General features: G+C 39.2%; 1 protein-coding gene across 1 annotated transcript; it reads left to right on the forward strand.

Moving 5' to 3' along the window:
* Positions 1-113: 113 nt before the first annotated feature.
* Positions 114-15,587, forward strand: tmem164 (transmembrane protein 164). The gene is made up of 6 exons (XM_029520043.1): positions 114-886; positions 6,982-7,031; positions 9,334-9,400; positions 10,752-10,830; positions 12,180-12,280; positions 14,094-15,587. Exons 1-6 carry the CDS (start codon positions 449-451, stop codon positions 14,298-14,300), a joined length of 942 nt encoding a protein of 313 aa, XP_029375903.1. The 5' UTR covers positions 114-448; the 3' UTR covers positions 14,301-15,587.
* Positions 15,588-17,599: the final 2,012 nt, after the last annotated feature.

Genomic DNA, 17,599 nt, shown 5'->3' on the forward strand with positions numbered 1-17,599 from the left:
TGCAATGAGTGTTAAAGAATGGTGTTGTGGACAACGTGTGCTCAGCCTGAGAGCCTGCACTCGGGGCTAACAGCGCCGGAAACCCAAGCTAGCTGCCTGTCCGGTGCTAACACATGCTAACACAACCTCCAGCTAACTGCGTTGTAGAGACAGGAGCACGTAGCTAGCGTGCGCTGTGCTTCACATGATGCCGATAACACTCAGGCTGGCAGGCGGTGCTGCTAGCTGTGTGTGAGGGACGTGAAAACGGAGGGAGCTCGCCGAGCAACAGGACAGGGGCAGGTGTAGACTCGGACGGCGTTTTCCCCGGTCTTCTGCTGCTGCTAGTCGAAGTTCCTCATCCACCCGTGGACGAGGCGGCGGTAGCTAGCGGCAACACGCCGAGGCGACGGATACATGACTCCCTCTCAACCGCCACAGCAGCTACGGAAGGGAAATCTTGCAGTTCATGTTTCGCCAAGAAGTCGGTGTGACGTCTTTTATTCCATCCTGTTCGTATCTTTTCCAACACGAGAAGAGGAATATGTCCAGATATAACATATACAGCCTTCTGGACTGGATCTACGGCGGGGTGGACCCGAAGTTTGAGGGCAATGGGGGGCCCGAGTGCGCCGCTTTCATCGCGCCCCAGCAGCGCGTCAGTGAAAGCGTGGCCATCGTGCTCATCTCGCTGGTGGAGATCTGGGTGGCGCTGAGGAAGATAAACTTGTCCAAAGAGCTTAAAGTGGTGGGAAGGGACTGCGGGAGGGCCAAGGAGGACAGTATGGGCAAGAACCTGTTGCTTGTTGCCCTCTGCATGACTTTTGGAGTGGAGGTTGGGTTCAAATTCGCGACGAAGACTGTGATCTATCTGCTGAATCCGTGCCATGTCGTGACCATGGTCCAGGTGAGGATGATGAGGCACAGCCGAGGCCGGTTTGTGTTTCTTTTTGTGTTTCCTCCAAGTGTTTCTGTGTGCACACCCAACATCTGCCTCTGGCATGTCGGCAACACCCATCTACTATATTTAAAGTCAAACCTGTATTTACCAGCGTCCAACATGCTGAGCGACAGAGCTGCTGTACAATGACTTTTGTGTTGTTTTTTTTTTTTGTATTATTGTTTTAGCCTCATCTTTGAGCCGTGTGATGAAACTCAATGGCTGTCTTACCTAAATGCCATCCTCTTCTCTGAAAAACACATCAACGTGACGCCCACACGACTTGAAACTGGATAGAAAAGTTTGTGTAGAAAAGACTGCTTTTGGATATCTGGTTTGTAATGTGGGCACAGTACCGGTTTGTTTTTATGTCTCTTTTCACCTCTTCATCTGCTCAGGTAGTGGTCCATAATGTGGTTATTACAGCACTACCACAAATAAGTAAAAGAATGACAGTGCCTAATGCAATTCATATTTTAACAAAACAAACTGACTGACAGACTGAATTAAGACCTGTTGGCTCTTGTGCAGCCCTTGAGCAATACAACAAGAGGTGGGTCTCATCCAAGATCTCATTTGAACCCGTTGATTGTTCATTCCCGGAGAAGGCAGTTTTATAAAGTGCTGTAAAGCTAAAGTGGAACAGTTAAGTCTGAGATGAATTTATAGCAGTACAGACACAGCAAGCTGAGAATTGATGTGCTGTAGAGAATGAAGTGGGCGGAGACTTGGTGTTGTATTTTGTTCATTTTTAATTGAGGCCACAGTCCCAAACAGCACAAAGGCTCTCACAGGACATAAAGCACTGCTGCTATAGGAATCTAGACTACCTGTGTGTTTTTCTTTTCCACCTTCTATTTGTCTCACCTTCACGGTGCATGATTATACAGCACAGGTCATGGTAACAGGACACTGTCTACTGCATTTTAATGCGCCAGGTCATAGAAATGAAATATGGACAGCACGTAATATATTGATGTATTCTTATTATTTTACATTACATGGAGGTAGTAATGTGATAGCCAGTGGACACTGATAAATCGCTGCCTGTGATGACAAATTGGCTGGTTACAAAATGTCCTAAATGTACGGTTAGCAAGATTAAGACAATCCATTGTGGGTATTCCTTCACACATTTTGACACTTGAGTGTAAAGCAAAGAAGGGCGTTAAAGAAATTAAACAGTGTGATTAATGATGCAGTTTCTCTGTCAATTTGGAAGGTGGTTAACAGGAAGGTGTTGTTTCTATCAACAGGCTGGCTCTGCAGTAAGTGCCCGCAGAAGTTTGCTGTTTTTTTGTTTTTTTCACAAGGAATAAGTCCAGGAGTTTGCGGGATTGCCTGTGGGCCTTTCATTCTTGTTGTGTTGAAAATGAAGTTTGTCGGCTCACCGTGCCTTAAAGATTCTTCCATGAGCGGGCCAAAATGAGATTTTATGTGTGTTGACTAGAGGAAATTAATGGTGGCTTACCATTTTCCTATATAGTATATTAAAATCTGATTCCACCCGCCAGGTCTTCACTATAATTGGTGTAAGAAGATGTGGAACATTTTTTGCCAATTTGGTATCACAGGCTCTCAGATCAAATAATGGAATAAGTATTGCTGTGGTTGAAGTTACTATAGTGCATAAATAAAGTGCACAGGCACCAACCTTGCCTATGTGTGGTTAAACAGAGTAAAATTACTTGACTATGTTGCTATGCTGCAGCAGGTTATTTCCTCTCTGCATCATTGTTTAGCAGATTTTTTTTCTTCAGTTGCAATGGCTGATGTTAACACACTCCATCAGATTGAAGATCAATGTCAGCATTATGATGAAATGCTTAATCTATAGATTGTCATATGTACTACACATACACAGCAACATAATATTGGGAAAGTTACTTTAAGTATAAATATTGAATGGGAGGCAATATCACACCTTTCAAGCAAAAACACTGTGCTGGCTTGATCTATCCGTGATTGAAGTGTTTGATGGTGAAATGTAATGTCTTGTCATGTAGAGAGTGATGGTTTCAGTTGAGGGAAAAAAGCATGCATCAGAGCAAACATCAGTCAGTCCAAGGGGAGAGAGATGGCAATGGAGAGTTCAGCATCTAATAAGTGATGAGCCAATGTTTCTCGTGACAATACGGATGCCTGTTATTTCTTCTGCTGCATTGAACAAATGTTGTTATATTTGCCAAAATGATCGACAACTGATACGATCTTGGCTCAGCAAGTAGGCAAACAATGTAGCAGATGCCATGCAGTGTGGAAATGATGGCCAAGGCAGGATTTTTGAGGGCTTGGCATTGATTTTTATTTATACACATACTTAGCACACATATATCCTTAATTTTTCTCTCTTTTTTTGTCAAGTTGATTGTCGATGATAACAGTACTGAGATAGCTTCAACTTGTTTTGCAATTAAATCCAATTTCTAATACACATAATTAACATTACATTGGTGGTTAAAGTAGCTTTGTTTAAATTGATAGAATATGTTTGATCCCTAAGACCCAGAACCTGTTGGAACAACTTTTACATAAAGTTTGTCAGGAATCTGGCACCTATGCCAAGACTACTATCAAAGTCTTTATTTAATCTTAATGGTTGCATAAATGTTGTTTGCTTTTGTTTGGGGTTTTTTTTTCATTGTGTTCACACATGCTGCTGCTAAATGGATTTTGCTCTGAGATGGGAATTTCTTCTAATACATGATGTAGGATTAGCTCTTGTTGGTGAAACAGCTCCCTTATCAGGTGAACTTTCTTCTGTCATAGGTTTCACCAGGGTCCATTATGCCTGGAGATACTGATCATTTAGAACAATTATATATAGTTATCCCCTGTTTGATAGGTGGGTGGGGATAAATACTCCCACAGACCCCAGAAAACAGGTCTGTTCATAGCAATTCTTGCACATTTTTTCAGCAGCTTAAAATAACACTTCAACAATGCACTTCAAGACTTTATGCTTTGTCTTCACTACCTGGGCTGCAAACAAGCTGCAGGCATTCAGTATAACAGTCTACAGTATCAGTGCCATCATCGACTACAACCATATTTATCAGTTGTAGCAATAACTCCCAGCAGAAGAAATTGTTGACTCAGTCAGTGAGATCACACTGAGAACACTAAAGTGTATTATTTTATGACCCCACTTGTAAAAATTAAATATGGCTTATCAGCAATGAGGTTTGCCAATCTATAAATAGGCCATTGATCTTCATTTTTTGGCAGGTTTTCTACTTATCTTGAAAAATCATTATGTAGTTACATCTGTGCTTTTACTTTGAAATCGCTTTGCTACAGTGAAGAGAAATTGTTGTTTCTTTATTGACCCAGATGCTAATTTTTAGCCGAATAGCAGAACAGGGAGGATGTTCTGCTGTTCAGCATTACGTTCAGCATTATCTACTTCAGATAAATTTATATTTCAGTAGTAAAATTAATAGAGGGAGACTATCGTTAGAGTTAACTGTGTCTTTTATGCTCCAACAACACCGTTATAGCTGGTTTGACTCCCGTAACTGTGATTGTCCGTGTGGCAGTAGTCCAGGCCAGATTACTTTCTGGCTCAAGCACAGTGTTTCAATCGTTTATCGTACTTTGTCTGCAATTACTCAGATAGTGTAAATGACTTCATTTACAACAGACTAATCAGAAACTGGGCTGGGGTATGACATGTCCTCAACAGCCAGAACTGAAAACTCTATTTTAACAATCACACTGACTATCAATACACCTGAGGAAGAGGCCTGGCTCCTGTTTCACACACATGAACTTATTTCAATTCAATTTCAAAGTTCAATAATAACAGAACAGGCTTTATTTATAAACTATGATAAAATAAAATGTTTTAACTGTCTTGGCAGAACACTGAATATCATTTGATTGTCTTGGTTTACCTGGAATAATCCTTATTAATTTAATAATCGATCATTTAGTTAATGTATTAATTAATTCATTAGTATTAATAAAAATCTCAGAACGAATCATCACAGAAGGACTAAAATAAACTAAAAGCATTTTAAGGAGAGCAGCTGGTACCACAGACATTATTAATACATTTTCAGCTACCAATGAGTTATTATTGAGGATCCTCTTAATTTATTAAACCTGGATTTGGTGCTGAATTAATTGAAGGTCAAATTTGTTCAAAAAAAGGCTCAGCAGATTTAGCAGTAAGGAGAGTAGAAGCAGATGGCAGGAAATGCCAGCCCACATATTAGCAGTACATTCTGTAAAGCAAAAGGTTTCTCAGTGTGAGTAATCCAAACATTTGGAGGCCTCGCCACTTTCAAAACATTTCTAATCATTGCTCTATCTTTAGAAATAGATTAATCCAATTAGCTGAAGTGCTCCTCTGCTTGTCAAGGAGGTGGAACTGGCACAACAGGTCAGATAAACATTTAATCTGCCTGATAAAATCCAGGGATCCCTCCCACTGTTTTCCCATTTTACTTAATGCATAACACTTAAATAGGTTAAAAGTAGCTGAGCAGATTTAATGGGGACAAGTGTGTCAACACTGAAGCAACGCGCAACAAAAACTGCAGGTCAGATTAGTCCTTACTGACGGAGCAACTTTCTCACTAATTTATATTAAAACAATTTCTTATCTCTTGTCTGCCGTAAAAATTAAGTGGAGATGGCTTGAGTGCTAGAGCTCAGGGTTATTCTTACACGGTTATGTTACCTGAATGAAAATTGTATTCCCAAGATGTTAAACATTAAATAAACTATTAACTATTGTATAATTAATAGAAAGAAATGACTTACTTATATAATATGTATAAATATAACAATGATTTGTGTAAACCTGAAGAAATAATTGCAACTCAACTCGGTTTGTATCTTTCTGAGTATAAAAATATAGTGTAGAACAACTAAAACTATGGAAAAAGATATTTGAAAAAGCATTTTGAAGTAAATGTTTCTGCATAAAAATAATTGAGAGTGAAATGTTTTAATCTTTGCTTCAAGTGTATTTGCTATTGAATAGTTGGGATTATTTTATACTGTATATTTTATTTGGATGATACTCACCACTTTAAGGCTCTATAATTTATTCACAAAAATCTCTGGGACTAAATATTAAAAGCAATGAAACATTTATTAATCTGATTATTAGTGTAAAGAAAAGATGTATTTAGTTTGTGTACCAACAAAAACATAAATTTTGTGTTCGTATGTCCAAATATTAAGGCTGATACATTTAATTCATTCTGTATTGTGCTAAAATTATTTGTTTGTTGCCAATGGTCTCTGCTAAAAGTCATGTTTGAAATGAGCTTTTGTTTGTGTAGCAGTAGAGGTTCATATAATTTGATGGGTTTTCAGCAGATGAATTCCTGAGACATGTCTCAAAGATTTCTGGCCAGTGGGTACTTGTACAACAGAGCTCAACTAAATTGCTTTCTTGTAATTTGGTTTCCAGCCTTCCGGGCAAACCAAGTCTTTCTTGTGTCTTATTGTGTTTTGAACCAGTCCATGTCTGCAGCATCCTCCAGGTCCAGTAACAGTCATTGAGCATGGATGAGGTGTACAAGCCACCCTGATTGTTACCTATATTCTCATTTAAAGACAAAGACATCCTCTTTAAACAAAATTATAGCAGATGTCACTTGGGGCTGTGAATATATAGGTTTGTAGTAAATAATATGGGACTGTGCGTATAATTCAGATCCATAAATCAAAGGTTTGCATTTTTTAAGTTTTCAAATCATTTCAATTCAATTCACAAATGTATTCTTTGTGAGTTATTATTTTTGATTTGTTCAATATTTTTTGTTATTATTTTGTTTTGTTTTAATAATTTAGACAATCCTCCTTGGTCTTGTCTTAACTCTTCATTTTGAATCTCTTGTTTTGGAACAAGAATTACTTTATACAGTGACGTGATAAGGCTTCTTGTGCTTGTTAATTTAATAAAAACTTGTTAAAGCAATTTGTTCATTTCCCTTACTTACGTTACTGGAGGCGCTGAAAGCTTTTGAACTATTCAAGCTGTACAATAATGTTTTTAATGTGATAATGGGATTTTTCATATCTGTCTCTGCTTTCCCAAACAGATTTTCCTGCTGGCCTGCCCACCATGTAGAATTGCAATGGTTGTATTTAGGTGAGTAAATTTACCCATCTACCTTTGGTCTTAATTATATTCACAGAGACAGAACAATTTATTTCACCAACATATATCTTTTGTTGGGTTAAAACGCTAATTCCAAGAAGGCTATGCCCTCACAGCCTCTCTAACCTGAGTCTCTCTCGCATCATTGAGTCATCCACCCTCCATTTCAACCTGCCTACAGAGGCACCTGTCTGAAATATAAATTTTAAATGTAATGTAACATCATTAGTCAGACCTAAATTAATCGTGAATTTTATTTCCATAGAATAACAATTGATGCATTGATTGTAATTAGTTGTACACTTCCACACAGTCAATTGGGTTTTCACAGTTTTATTATAATGAATTTGCTAGGGCTTTATAGGCCTCGCTCTGCAATAGCTGCTGTGGTATGGGCAGCTAATTATTCAACAGAAATTATAACGTTTTTGCCAGAGGCAACACAATGTGGGGTTCACACAAAAATAAATACAAGCGGGGTCAGTTTTCTGTTTCCATAGCCACATGGGAGTCTGCAGCTGTAGCTGTATCTTACCTGAAGTACAATGCTAAAAATAAAAAATGTGAGTCTGCAAAGCTTTATGAAACAGCCACCAATGGAAAAACAAAATACTTATATAGGCCAGGTCAAACAAACAATATTCATCAAGATATACAGTCAACTAATTTGTATAGTACTGTATCAGCTTTCCCTGCTGTGCTACATACATTTCCAGGAAGGCATTTCATTTCTGTCCTGGTTTATGACATTGGAAGTTGTAGTTTGTGTAAATATGACATTTTATATACATCTGGGTATGAAGTGTAACTGTGCTGTATTTTTATCATAAATGTCATCAATCCCCAAGACTAGGGGGCGGGGGGGCATGGCAAGTTGAAATCCCTAAGATTTCAGTCCTGTGTGATTTCATGACATCTACTTTTACTGTGGTGACAGGTTTAGTAGTTTAAGACTGCAGCAAAAAATCTGCGAACAGCCGAACAGAACTGGCGCATCTGCAATTTCATAAACATCTTTGTTTTCTCAGATAACTGTGGAACTGACCAATATGTTTAGTTTCCTGTGAATGATTCAAAATAAGAGCCCCTCATCTTCACTCCCACCAAGTATGTCATTTTAAAGGCTAATATTTCCACCAAATAGTAAGCCATCACTACATCCACCATCACCAATGCTACCAACACCAAAAGAAAACTTCATGTTTTCAAGCACGGTGATAAGGCTACACATATGCTAATAATCAATGAGTATATAGAATTTGAATTTGAAGCAGACTATTTTTCCAGAAAGGTTTGGAGGCCACCAGACTGACAGATGACTCTTTTGAACTGCCAGTACTACAACATTGTGACCTTAGCTGTCACAAGTTATTTTGGTTCATCTGATAAAAACAGTAGTCAGAGGAGATAGATATAGGTCCACACTTTGACACAAACTCCAGAGTTTTTATAAACAGTGTTTTCCACAATGATTCTTGTGCCCAGAAACATTCATCCTGATGGTGGATGAGCACAAGTTAATTGAACAAGCTTCACACTTCTGTCTGCACGAGGTGTGCGTGTGCGCGTACCCGTGTGTCCATGTCTGTGTCTGTGTGCAGCTGAAGAGTGATTGCTAACCAGAGGCTTGGTGATGACGGAAGAACTGGAAATAGAGATTTGCAGGCTCATGACAATGACTTTGTGGCATTTGTTGATTGATCATTGAAATTTCAAGTCTCCACAACAAAACTAAGTGTCAACCCACTGTGATATCACCCAATCGTTTGTGGACTGCCAGGAGGAGGTGGAGTGAGGGTGAATCTGACCTGCTCTGTACTATATCGTGATAGTCAGACAGGTCACTCTGTGTATTACAGAGTGTCAATCACACAGTAACCTTCCCAATATTTTCGTCTGACTAGAAGGAAAATGGTACTAAAAAGACTCAAAATTGGAAGTAGAGACAGTAATCTCATCAGAAAAATTCATGCATTCTGAGCTAATACATCAAGTGAGAAATAGGGGCATTTTCCCATCGATATCAAAACAATCTGACTTCTCCTATACAAGCACAGTCATTACTCTAAAAAGCCTGAACAACTTCATGAATGACTCAGAGAGATGGCTTTTTTTCTGTAACATAGAACATAATCCACAAAGTCATTGTCATGAGCCTGCTTCACCTGTTCATCTTTATATCTGTTCTAATCAATTCAAGCTGACATATCAGTAACTAGTAATATTTGGCAAATGTGAATGACATTTTAATGCCTGAATTTTATTGTTGGCCCATGTTTTTCTCTATTTTCAGGCTGCAGGTCCATATGTTGAATGGTGCATTACTGGCTTTAATATTTCCAGTAGTCAACACCAGACTGGTAAGCAACTCCAGCAAAGCTGATCTCATTCTCAGCCAGCCCTCTGTTTCTGAAGTTAACAAGGATTCTTGTTCATTATCCACATATTTCACTTCTCATGACAGCTCGACAAACGAGCGAGGGCTATTTCTTATCTGTTACCTTTTTCAAAGGACTGCATTGTGACATTTTATCTCCTCCTTGTCAAGAATCCGACATTGATTTGAATGCGGTGTTTAAATAAGCATATTGTCTCTACTCGAGCATCGCTTTGAAGAATACATTTTTAAATGCAGAAGAAAAAGAACAAGTGGTGCAGAGGACAAATTCGATAATGAGAATTTGCTGATTAAATTGCTGTTGCTGTGGACAAAGTCCAGATGCAGTAGAAGGCATTGAAATGAATAAATTAAATCAAGAATGAACACTTTAATCTTTTGCATGATCCCCATCTCACTAACAACCATTCTTACCAGAGTAAAGCAAAGCTTTAAACCATAACTGTTTCATTATCACCCGAGGAACTTGAATACTTGGACAACAAAGAACGCCTTGGGCTTTTTTTTTTTTTTTTTTAATATCAATAAATATTATGCCATTGGTCAGTTTTCATTTCAAATTACTTTTCTCATCAGAAATGGCAAAAAGAAGTTTGAGGACTGAACAAATATCAGATATAATAATAAATGGACTCCACTGAAAAGGCAATTTATATCCTCCTCATAAATCTTCTTGTAAAAGCACCAAATTATCCATTATGTGTATTAAAATGTAATTATACACATTTTCAGTGAACAATTTAATCACTTGTATTGAATAAAAACACTAATGTCTGAACTGACTGCACTTCAGGGCTGAATAATTTCGTTTGAAAATTGTACCATTACTGTTAATTCTCAGTAGTGCACTGTGTGTTTCTCTTTTCATTAATCAGGCAGCACGAAGGCTGAAGTAGTTGGTTATTGACTTATTTTCGGTAGCACTTTGCTTCCATTTTCTGCCTGAATATCAAAGAAGCCTAGGGCTCTGCTGATCTGAGGTTACCGTCCAAGGTCAGGCTCTTTGTTAACAAAGCCACTCGTGACTTCCTTTCACTAGCAGTGTAATAATGGCTGCAGATGAGTCACATTAAAAAGCTTTCAACTTGAGAATTCTGGTCTGAGATCTGTACATTAGATTGACAAGATGTAAGAAGTCTGTCTGTCTGATATAATCACCAGATGGTCAGATACTTCTTTGTCTCATACCGCAAACAATAAAACATCCAAACAATATCAGTTTGGAGTCTGCAAATGATGCATGAAGCAGAGCTGCCCTGCTTATTGGCCATCTTTAATGTGTAAGGAACTGACATAATCTGTTCTCTCCGCAGCTGCCCTTTGAGAAGGAGATCTACTACATCCAACACTCCATGCTGTACCTGGTGCCTCTTTACCTTTTCAGGAAAGGGGGTATGTGTTGAGCTTAGTGTGCACACCATGAATATATAAACTACATAAGAATCCTGCATACTCCAAACTCAGGCAGCTTGACACTAACATAATGATACCCTTAGAGTCATCTAGCGGCAGATACAAGAAGAGAGGAGTTGTATTTCCAGCTCCAAAGGCTAAATGTATTGACCATTGATCATCAATCTAAAAAATAAAGTTTTAAAAACAGCCTAAAAGCTATGGATAAGACAAAGTACAAACACAAAGACACAGAAAGAAAACGGGTTGTATTTACAAGGTTTGGTGTTAGGCAGGGGTCAGGTTAAGAAAACTATCTGGGGTGGAGCACAGCTATCACAACTCTGAATCATTTTTCATCAGCAATGTTAAACCAGAGGCCAACAGAAGGAAGTATGTGTTGATGTGGTTAGATCTGATGGGAGCAGGTAAATGTTCCCTCAGAGCATGTATTCCTCCAGCAAATGCCAGCAATGAGAAACAGGAAAAGCCAGTTTAACACCACATCCTGTTACTGGTTTTTGTGTAGTCAGAATGTTCCTTCTGTTGAAGCAACTGGGCTGAAAGAGAGAAGTATATATCGAAATAGCATTTTGTCTGTGTAAAGTAGGTGATTAGAGATGGTAGAGAAGAGAGATCCCACATTTTTCTTCTGCTTATCAGCTAAAAAGTGGATCAGGGTGGGGGTCTTCCCAAAGCAGCTATAGTAAAAAAACTCTGGGTCAGTTCATGCAATAACTGACTCTGTGAAGGTGGACATTCATATTGGAGCACTTTAATTTGTAGAAGTTCATATCGGGGTTGAACAACAGTTTGTTACCCAAGACCTTCTTCACCAAGGACACTAACAGCAACCCCTGTATTCACATTTAAATACTGTATGTGGGACTCATCCTCAGCTCGGAGTAAAATCTATTGTCTGTCTTGATAACACTGACTCTGTGGACATGAAGACAACAGTCAGATTGTCAGTGAGTTCCTCTGCACTGGTATATATACTGTACTATGAAAAAATATCTGTGGGAATCTAAATTCTGATGTGTAAAGGATACTTCCTGTTGTAGCTCTGATGAAACTTCTCAGTGGGCTCTTGTAACATTTTGTAGATTGTGTGAGTGACGACAATGGTTTTAAAACTAGACCAAATGTAGGAACAAGCAGAGGAATCCTGGTCTAGGCTGAATTAGATGTCATGGTGTCAACTTCATAAGTAATTTTTCATCATCTTCATCTTTTTCAAATCAGTTACTTCAGAGTTTGTGGACGTGTCCAGTTTAGAGTTCTGTCAAACCAGCATTTTGCATCCCCTATCCCCACTCCCAGGTGTTTAACAACCGTGTATTTTGCAGGTGTGTACAAGCCTGAACCCCTCGGAGACATGTGGTGGGCACTCCTCTCTACTGGCATCCTGTTCCTCTATCACTTCATCTTCTTGCAACTCCTTGGCCTGGTGAGAGGGAGCCCCCTGCTGGGCACCACATGACAGTTCCCTTTGCAAAGTACATCTCATTATGGATCATAATGCACATCGTCCTTGTATCAGTGGCTTCATTTACAAGGATAAGTTGATTATTCAAACATAGCACTGTTTTCAGCAGGAGTAGGTACAAGTTCAAAAGAACTTACAGTGTCTCACTGAGATGTATCAATAGGTGAATGTGAATAGTATCCAAATTGCGCTCCATGTGTCAAGTTACTTCCTGTCTTCACAGTGGTCAGGCCTGGTCAGTGAGGGGTCAGATACTGACACAATTAAAATAGTCATCATCTTTTTCTTTTTCTTTGATTCTAGTTTCTGGTTTCAGTAGGTAATGACACAAAACAGCCACCTCTGACTATCCACTAGTAGTTGTATGTCACTCAGACCAACACCAATACTATTCACATTTTCCTTGCCACTGTCGCCAAATGCTTTCTCATCGGGGGATCTGTTGGGTCTCTTTAAACAATTTTATAAAGAGTTTGATCTAGACCTGCTCTATATAGAGAGATAGATGTACTTGATTCCAAACTGGGAAAAACACACTGTACATCAGGATAATAAAAAATATGTACAATATAAGCAATATAATAAAAACTATAAACAGACAGTAACTATAATAATGTAATACTACTATAATATATACTAAATATAAATACACAAACTAAAAAGACAATGACATAAGGTGCAATAATTACAGCTGTAATTATATATGTATATATATATGTAAATAAATCTGATTTGACTTGACTAACATCTATGATTGACAGATGCTGTAGTTTTGAGGCTGATAGTATTTATTTATCAGCAGATCTATACACTGATACAGCCATTGTTCAGTAAGTTAACAGCTGCCTGTCATACTTCTTCTGGTGAATGGCAAAATTCTGAACTATGCACTCTTTGACTTTTTATTTGAAATGTTTTGGTATTTTTGTGAAGATTCAGACTTTGTGTTTGAGGACGTTCTCCTTAGCTTTCAGTATATATTGTCATGATGCTTGATGCATGATCTATTGTTTTTTCTGACTCTTTGCTGTTGATTTGTCCATTTACTGTACATCATAATAATCTTGGCAGCATAGCAGCAACCATCCAACCTCAAAATGACACGTCATCGTACACAGAAAACCTGTGCAAAAGGAAAGAGTTGTGAGCAGAGGGATGATTTCTTCAGTCACTGGAAGATACTCGGGCAGTTTTATACTAGAAACTACCACTGCAGCTTCAAACATCCATATGACATGAAAGAGAGCGATTAAAACATCCTAAAATTATAAAATTCGTCAAATCACTCTTCATTTAATTGTTTTCTGTACATCTGGAAAATCATCATTTTTTTTCACATACATTAAACAATTAAGATTAATATAAATGCTTATATAGACTTTATTAGTCATTACCACAGCACTGTACTGACAGAATAGAAACTGAATAAAATATATTTACAAATCAAAGAAAGAACACTATATACAACAGAGAAAAACAGAAGAGAACAGATACAAACATCAATGAAACACAACATGAATCATTTCATATCACTTCTGCTTTCACTAAATGAGGTTAATAAGGCTTTTGCAGACTGAACTCATCCTCCACTCCATTAAAAGATGTTTTGTTTTGTTTTTTAAAGAGCAGAAATGAAAAATTCTAAAAATGTACACAGTGTCAACCATGACATTTCCCCACAGCTCGTTATCCAGCTGGGTACTATTTATCCTGGCTGGTATTAGGACCTGTGCTCACTCAGTCTGCCCTTGTCTGTGTGTCTGACCCCCTCCAGGCGACCGAGGTCAACCTGAACAACATGCTGTGTCCAGCTGTGTCCGATCCCTTCTACGGTCCCTGGTACCGGGTTTGGGCAACAGGCCACCAGACCCTGCTGACCCTCATTCACGGGAAGGTCCTCACACTCCTCTCGCAACACACCGGCTCCATCTGCAGATACCTGCTGGATACACTTCGACTGCGCAGCAAGAAAGTTGATTGAATGTCCACAAAGATGTACACAGACAAAGCCTTTCCTTCGAAATACCTGCTATTACCATGCAGATTTTTTTAAAGCAACATTTTAATGCATCTTTTCAGACTTACCATTTGTTTTACTAAAACATGAGCATTTCAGGACCAGTGAATCAATGTGTCATTCTTTTAGTGTTGTATTTGGCTTGCATACATACTTGCATGCACAGACATAATAATAATAATAATAGGCTTTTGTATGACTGGTAGTTAGCTTTATGGCAGTGGCCAGATCTAGCCCTTTCTTTCTTTTCTTTTTTTCTCTTCTTTTTTTGGGGGGGTGGGATTTCCAGAACCCACAAGTGAATTTGTGGATTATTTCTTGAGCCTGCAAGCTGTTTATGTAACAGCTTCAAAGACAGAAACAGAGGACTCAGCAAAAGGTCACAACTGACCTGTAACCGTCACCCTTTCAGTTGTTTATGTGATGCTAGGTCTACAATTGTGAGTGAAGCTGCCATTTTATTTATCTAAAGTGAATGTGAGCTGTTGTCAAAGTTCTTTCTTGTTTGGTTGGAAGATTTCTGTTTGACCTGTGTGGCCACCTCTCGTTGTCCTGACTGGTGTGCGTCTGCTCTCACCCCATCACCCATGTGTGCAGGTTTTGAAAGCAGCATTGTGAGTGGCCTCTTTTGCCTCTGTCTCCAGCCTGTTCCCATCATTCCAGTAGTGATAATCAGGAGACATGAGGATGTATTACATGTTGATTGATGAATGAGGATTTATGGATCTACACTGGGATAGTAATATTACCTCAGCCAAGGAGGTTATGTGTTTTTCTTTATTTTTATGGCGATATTGGACCACATTCAGCGAGGTATAAACGTCAATGAGTCGTTACCATGAATGTGAAGTTTGCCAAGAATAATATAGATCTTGGCAAAATGTTTCTGGGCTGGATTTATGCATAATGACACTTGAATACAATTTGTTACTTGATCTTACAAGACATCCTGAAGTCACTCCATCACAACAAATGCAAAAGGTCACGTCTGTCGAAAAGGAAGAGAATGCATCAGGTGATCTGCATGAAGTCACATTGAGTCGTTTATTGACTGTCCATGCAAACTGAAGTGTTTGAAATTGGTCTTTGGAAAATGTCAGTTTGGGAAGATATCATTTCAAATATGAGGGAGGTCTTTATTACTGTAGCATATAGTGTATTCCACTGTAAAGAAGGGATAAGACAAACTTTTGTATTTCTATTGGTCTGAGTGTCTGTGGTGTAATGACAATAAAAGTGATGTTGACCAAAGCCCACGTGCATGTGGTGACTCTTCTCAGGGTTTCTTTTGGTGTTTGTATTTTCTAATACCTTTTTACTTGATATTCCAGGAAACATTGTCCATTAGATCTTAGAAAATGAACTGGAAGTTACTGAGCAACTTGACATTTTGGAAAAATAAGGTTTATTTGCTTTCTTGGAGGAGATTGCTGCAACTATAGTGGCTGTAAAATAGATATGAAAACCGGCAGGAGCTAAGCTGAACGCTTTGCTGTGCTGTTCTCATTAAAAAGTTAACAAAGAGCTGAAAACATTAAATGCCATTTATTGTTTTTTGAGTTTAGGTGAACACTCTCTTTGCAGTGTGCATGAACTTTTTTGTATAATGTGTGTAATGAGATAGAGTATATTCATTAGTGAGCTTTGACTGGCCAGCAGAAAGAGGAAGGGGGTCCTGGATGCCAGCTCTCATTATGACTTGTGTTGCATCTCATCTCTAACCCTTGCCTTCGTTGTCCCTGAAAGAAACACAAAACCCAACTGATTGCCCAACAAAAACCAACAAGTCATTTCTGAAACATCAGAGTCCACTCAGTTTATTTAACATACAAATACAAAAAAAGAACCAACACACCTAATGATATGAAACAATAACCTTCCTGCCCTTTCTGATAACGCCAATGTAAAAGCCCTGGGGCCTCATTTATAAACGTGGCGTACGCACAAAACATGGCACACGTCTGTTTCCACACAAAGGTTGTGATCTATTAAAAACAGACACCCCTAAGCACGATGATCCTAAATATAAATCCAAAACAACCAAAGAAGCTTCACAGGTAGAAAAGTTGGAATGACTGCATAAATTCATCATGATTCTGGCTTAGTAACAATCCTGCAGGTGCATCTCATGGAGGCAGGGGCAGGACCAGCCTGGGTGGAGCCACATGGAACAAAGACGGGCGAAGAACAAAGGCAACAGGAACATGAATGAGAGCCAACTATGTGCTGGCTCCTGCCTCATGTAGACCGAGGAGACATTAGGATGGCGCCTGCTCGTCTAACTCTGAGCAAGAATGTGAACAAACAAGCCAATTACCCTCAATGTAGATCTCCTCCTTAAACAAAAGGCCATCTAATCATATGAGTAAAATGGCACTGATGCTAAGTTGCTGCCCTCCGACACAACTCGTGTTTTCGTACTGCACGTTTGGTTCATGGTTCTCTGTGAGGCCAGATGGGATGAAAAGCTCGAAGTGCAGTGTAACAACTGAAGTGAGAGCTGCAGAGAGTTTCAAAGGCCTGCAGCACGTCTTCATCACAGACCGTGAGGAGAGGAGCTCAACCTGGAACAACCACACCGGCCGCCAAGGGACCTCCAGGTGATGGCGGATGGAGGGAGCAGGAATGTTCAAATCAAATTTTTCAGATGCAAACACATACCCCACAGTGACCTTGAGAAATGCTGCCGTCTCCATCAGCCTCCTTTATCGTTTCAATGGACGGCAAAGACAGGAGAAAAGTAGCCTTTACATTTCTTTGAGTGTAATTAGTTGTATCGGCTTCAGCCCAGCAAACACCCAGACTCTCAGTCAGCAAAAATAATCACTGTTAGACAATATGAGGCGTGTTTAGCGACAGCAAGGCCATTTTCTTGGTTCATCAGACAATATAAATCCCTGCTGAAATGAAGAGAACTGAGCAAGAAAACAGACTTGCTGGACTTAATGCTTTTCCAACCCCAATTTTGACTCCATTCACTCATCATTATCATTTATTCAGACAGATGGAAGCCCAGAGGCTGACTCGGGAGAGAAAATAAAGTGCTGTTTGAATTTGAACTCCGGCCAGCTCTGGATTCATGTGTGGCTACACACAGAAGCACTCCGCTATCTCTCAGCACTTAGCCCTGAATATCATATAACAAGAAGGAAAGTATTTTCAGACACCAGATACACCTACCCAGACTGCTCCAGACGTGGTGCTGAGCAGCATGTGGGGATTCTTCTCCTTAGAGCCCCACATTGGCAACGTGTGCGGATAAG

This window comes from Echeneis naucrates, chromosome 14 (assembly GCF_900963305.1).
Source record: "Echeneis naucrates chromosome 14, fEcheNa1.1, whole genome shotgun sequence".
Classification (NCBI taxonomy): Eukaryota; Metazoa; Chordata; class Actinopteri; order Carangiformes; family Echeneidae; genus Echeneis; species Echeneis naucrates.

What these genes read in the sequence shown, in the direction of transcription:
- tmem164 (XM_029520043.1), top strand. Translation starts at nt 449, where the DNA reads ATGTTTCGCCAAGAAGTCGGTGTGACGTCTTTTATTCCATCCTGTTCG. An exon ending in ATGTCGTGACCATGGTCCAG is followed by an intron (nt 887 to 6,981) that starts GTGAGGATGATG and finishes TTTCCCAAACAG; the next exon opens with ATTTTCCTGCTGGCCTGCCC. An exon ending in CAGTAGTCAACACCAGACTG is followed by an intron (nt 9,401 to 10,751) that starts GTAAGCAACTCC and finishes TTCTCTCCGCAG; the next exon opens with CTGCCCTTTGAGAAGGAGAT.